Source organism: Poecilia latipinna, unplaced genomic scaffold, assembly GCF_001443285.1.
Source record: "Poecilia latipinna isolate Pla-1442-1.1 unplaced genomic scaffold, P_latipinna-1.0 Scaffold249, whole genome shotgun sequence".
Taxonomy (NCBI): Eukaryota; Metazoa; Chordata; class Actinopteri; order Cyprinodontiformes; family Poeciliidae; genus Poecilia; species Poecilia latipinna.
The window spans coordinates 157,071-161,811 of NW_015112865.1; the positions used below are offsets into that span (position 1 = coordinate 157,071).

General features: G+C 35.1%; 1 protein-coding gene across 2 annotated transcripts; it reads right to left on the reverse strand.

Moving 5' to 3' along the window:
- Window positions 1-798: 798 nt before the first annotated feature.
- LOC106947607 (galanin peptides-like) lies at window positions 799-3,340 on the reverse strand. Of its 2 annotated transcripts, none has more exons than XM_015032728.1 (4): window positions 3,229-3,340; window positions 3,069-3,149; window positions 1,437-1,491; window positions 799-1,096 (listed from the first exon to the last, which is right to left on the reverse strand). In XM_015032728.1, the coding sequence occupies exons 2-4, from the start codon at window positions 3,147-3,149 to the stop codon at window positions 825-827; spliced, it is 408 nt and encodes a 135-aa protein (XP_014888214.1). In that variant the 5' UTR covers window positions 3,229-3,340; the 3' UTR covers window positions 799-824. The 2 variants fall into 2 exon arrangements, with proteins under 2 accessions (XP_014888214.1, XP_014888213.1); XM_015032727.1 differs by having other exon boundaries at window positions 1,437-1,494.
- Between the last annotated feature and the right edge of the window lie 1,401 nt (window positions 3,341-4,741).

A 4,741-nucleotide genomic window follows, 5' to 3' on the forward strand; every position in this document is an offset into this window, starting at 1 on the left:
GCATGAAATTTGNCCAAATCAGGTCATTCTTTATAGATGCTTAAATTCATGTTTAAATTAGTTTTGTCTGTGGATGAATTTACTTAGTTTAACTAAAAAATACATATTTATGTGTGTTAATAAAAATATGCAAGAAGCCACAATGAGAAAAGTTTTGCATTAGGAGACAGACTGCTGTTTGGTATCTTAAAATGTCAGTTACTACAAAAAATACTGATAGACATAAATGTAAAAAAGAAAACACAATAACAAAAAAAAACAGCATAATGTAAGGTATGTATTTATGGTTACTGAGATTTTATATCTGGGTATAGAATATTTTGCAGAATTTTGCAAGAAAATATACAACCCAGATATAAGGACAATCAGAAGACAGTGGTGTCATGATTTTTGTGTGTTGGGTTTTGCTGGGAGTCAGATGATGATTTATTACTATTATTATTTCCGTGGGAATGGTGATATTGCACTTACATCCTTCCTGTTTATAAATGATGTGTATTTATTTAATCCAGGTCTTTTTTTTAAAGATTCTTCAATTCCCATTTTCTGCAGTATTTTTCAGGATGTTTCCAACATCACTGGTCTGGGTCTTAATCAGTTTTGCTGTAAGTGACATGAGCCCCAATCTGAAGTGATATCAATGGAAAATAATGACTGCCATTCAAATTTACCTGCTTCGTCCTCTCCAAAATGATGCTATTACTTAATTATTGCTTTTTTCCAAATCTGAAACCACTTGTTGTAACAGTCTAGAAGAACATATAATCAGACTATAAGATTTACAGGAGGTTTTACAGATTTTTTTTTTTGTGATTCAATCTTATTCATGTTCCACTCAATTCCTTCTGTTTAACGCATCTACAAAAATGCACCATTGGAATGGAGAAGAATGGCGGCATGAGAGAACGGCATGAGGATGTGTCCTCTGATGGACAACAGAAGCAGCTTAAAAAAGAGATGTTAACAAAGAGCAATTCCTGTCCTGGTGCCAAGGCCCTGCAGCGGCCGTATGTTTCTATCTTACATTGAGTGACCAGCTCGTCTCTGCCTCTGGCACTGGGGGAATCCTTTATCTGAATTAGGTGATCAATACGACCTGAAACACAGGATGAGGCAGGAGCAACCTTTACCTGGGCTCCACACACACACAACACACGCACGCACGCACGCACACAGATCTGGACACCCATTGTTAACTTAATGTGTCCTCTGAAGCTAATGAAGTCATCTTCAAATTACACTGCATTAGCTGATACACAGAGAAGACGGACACAGACAAAGAAACACATCAACACAAAGATGAGCTCCATCAGCTCTTTTGTGCACTTTGTTAAATGAGCAACATTTTCAGGGAGAACAAAGAATAGCGGATGGGTGTGAGGTGGTGTGTGTGTGTGTGTCTGTCTGTCTCATGGGGTGTGTGCAGTCTTACTTACGAGGACCTAACAGGTAGCCAGCACTGTTCAGAGTCCAGCCACGCTTCTCCTTCGCCTGCTGGTTCCAAAGACACAGCAGGACAAACTCATTCAGACGTTTTCTTGTCGTTTTATTTCTCTAACAATAGCAGATGACATGATGCTGATTTGAACTCTATACCCCAGATATCAGAAGGAATGGAATACTTCCAAAAGTAAAACAACAATATGGATATTAGTATCTGTTGTATAGCATATACCCTTATTGTTATTAGGGGTGTGACACCATATTAATAATAAGAAAGGAAAATTTACCACTTTTTTAATAATATACTGTACATAAGCTGAACAAGTTTTTGTTTTTGTTTTTTGTTACACCTCAGTCTGCATGACAATGGCTGAAATATGAGCATTTTAGATCTTTGGATATTGGTAATTATTGATTGTATTTTTGTTTTAAATATTAGTATTACTATCAGACTGGTGGAGTGACCTTTTCTGTTTGATCCACAGTTTTCACTCTTCCCCAGTGTTTATTTAAAAGTAGTTAAGAAGCACGAGGGTGAAACCTTCAACTGCTGCTGCGCAACTTACAGGTTTCAACCACAAAGTGGTTGAAACCAATATTCAACATGTGCTTAGCTATATGTTGAATATTGAATATTGTATCAGACATATTATTATTGATTTATTGTCCAGCCAAATATTATTGTGCTAAATGTCACCTTTGCTAAGTGAGTCCTAAATTTTCACAGCTGTATTTTAACATTGCTGTGTTTCACAGTTTTGTCTTCATTTGTAAGTTCTGGAAATTTGTTTCTTTCACGGCTTTTAAGGAATCTAAAAAACATTTTACAATGTATTAAATATTACATTGAAAAACAACTGTTTTTCTTTTCTGTGTTAAGACACAGATCAGAAGAAAATTAGATCTGGTTTGATTTTCTTTTAATGTTTAAAATAATGTAAAAAAATAAATAACATCCTCCAAATATCAATTTATGCAAAGTTTAATATTTACTTCATAATTCACATAATATCAATCATTTAAACATGCAACTATGAGGTTACGGAGCTACAGCTTTGATTCAATTCAGGTTTTTACTAACAGAAGCCGTAACCATCTTGTAATGTTTGTTAAAGCTGAGTTGGAATTGGCTGTCTTGAATGTCACACATGAACAAATAAATTTGAGAAATGGGTGGAAAAAATAAGACGTTATTATGCAGCCATTTGTAAGTTTATAATGGGTAAATGATTAAAGCTATATAATTCGTCAACTTCACCTTCTACTAATACAATGAAATTAACAAATATTTTGCAAAAATTATCAGTGGTTTAGTCGTGTATTTAAATACTCAAATGTACTTCTAAATTCATTGATGCCTGTATGAAAAGAAAAATGTTACAATTAAATATATTTGTTGTGAGAATCCCAAAGGACAAAAAAGAAAGAAAAAAAAAACAGTCACAGAGCATCCATGAGTGGTTTTAACAAACAGAGGTGAGCTGTGATATGTCTATGTTCAAATATTTAATCCAGATTTGATTAGTTTAAAATGTCTAGACTTTGAACTAAAGCTTAACATAAACTGGTAACGTGAAGCTATTGTGTCAAATGGACAAAGTTGCGTTAGAGGCGCAGAAACTTACCGCAATAACTAGGCCGATGGTCTCAGAGAGGGTTGCGCAAAAGATGAGCGTCACGCAAAAAACGCCGAAGCACCTCTGCATCTGAGTCAGAAACAGAATAAAGACTGAATAAAAGCTCCGCTTCATCAGAAACAGTGTTGGCAAAAAAAAGCGCGCCTACCTTTCTTTGATCGGTCTGTCCTCCAGGTGGCGCTGTCCGAGTTGAAGTTGCCGCTGAGTCTCTGATCTGTTTGGGATGAAGTGAGGACTCCAGCCTCCTTTTATTGGCCTCAGCAGCCCGATCCTGGAGCCGCCTGCTGCCGTCAGCAGCCCCTCCTGCTCCTGCACACAGGATGGGGAGGTTAGGCAGAATTCAATAGCAGGCCTGGCTCATAATGCCATCATCAGATTTTTCCTTGTCGCCCTCGGAGACCTGAGATTGAATTTTACGGAGAAAACACGCCTGTCTTATATTTTTCCCTTCTAATCTGATCAAGAGTTCATTTCTTGAGTTCCCTCCATCACCGAGAGTCCTATTGGTCAATAAAGCATCTTCTTGTCAGTGATCATAACCACTTAGGCGTTTTATAGCGTATATGAAAACAGATACTTTTATTTTTAGTTGTTGTGAAGCTGCTTGTGTGGAGCATTTAATTCTGAAACAACGGACCGCCGTTTTATTCAGCTGTCTAAACCAGATTCATTAATGAGAATGCTAACCTACATGATTCAAACATACTTTTTACATTGAATAAACCTGGAGACTTGGAGTGTTGGTAACACTTTATTTGAAGGGGGTTGAATAAGCCTTCATGAATATTTATGACTGTTGTCATAAAGCGTCATTCGGTAAATTATGACACTTTTAATACAAAGTTGACATTATTCAAAATGTCTTTGTTTTGACAACTTTACATTAACTAAAAAATCATTACTGATATAAATTTGTTATAAAAGTATTACTGATTGCACTTTACAAATTAGGTAACTTTATGTTATTAAAGGTAAAGTTTAAACAGTAATGATTTATTGGTTAATGTCAAGATGTCATAACAAAGACATTTTGAATAATGTCAACTTTGTATTAAAAGTGTCATAATTTACCAAATGACGCTTTATGACAACAGTCATAAATATTCATGAAGGCTTATTCATGTTCATGACAGGTGTTATGTCATGTTTATGACAGTCTTATTCACCCCCCTTCAAATAAAGTGTTACCGGAGTGTTAAATAATATTACAATTGTATTTATCATTATTGTCAATGGATAAAAATCTTTGTAATTTAAATATTTAATGATGAAGATTTATGATTTATTAGAATGCGCCCGTCTCTGATGAAGACAAGAGGACAGATAAAAGTGAAAAAATGATCTAATGATTTATGTATCAGCATAAATTCTTAATGCTGGTACAGAAAAATATCATAATATGAAATCTGCAAGAAAAGAGTTTAAAAAACAAAAGAAATATATTTGTAGGATATAACTTCTTCCCACCACAAACTTGCCAGTTTTGACTTTACAAGGGAGAGTAAAACATGGAACAATAAAAGATAAGAGAAAGTTTTTTTCTTTGTTGAGAATGCAGTTTGTCACTCAGTATGAGTTCTTATAGGAGGCCCTTCCTGCATCTAAATCCTCCAATTCAATTGGAGGATCTCTCCTGGATTTCAGAAGAGATTTACAATAAT

What these genes read in the sequence shown, in the direction of transcription:
- LOC106947607 (XM_015032727.1), bottom strand. Translation starts at nt 3,149, where the DNA reads ATGCAGAGGTGCTTCGGCGTTTTTTGCGTGACGCTCATCTTTTGCGCA. An exon ending in CCATCGGCCTAGTTATTGCG is followed by an intron (nt 1,495 to 3,068) that starts GTAAGTTTCTGC and finishes CTTTGGAACCAG; the next exon opens with CAGGCGAAGGAGAAGCGTGG. An exon ending in TGGCTACCTGTTAGGTCCTC is followed by an intron (nt 1,097 to 1,436) that starts GTAAGTAAGACT and finishes CCTGTGTTTCAG; the next exon opens with GTCGTATTGATCACCTAATT.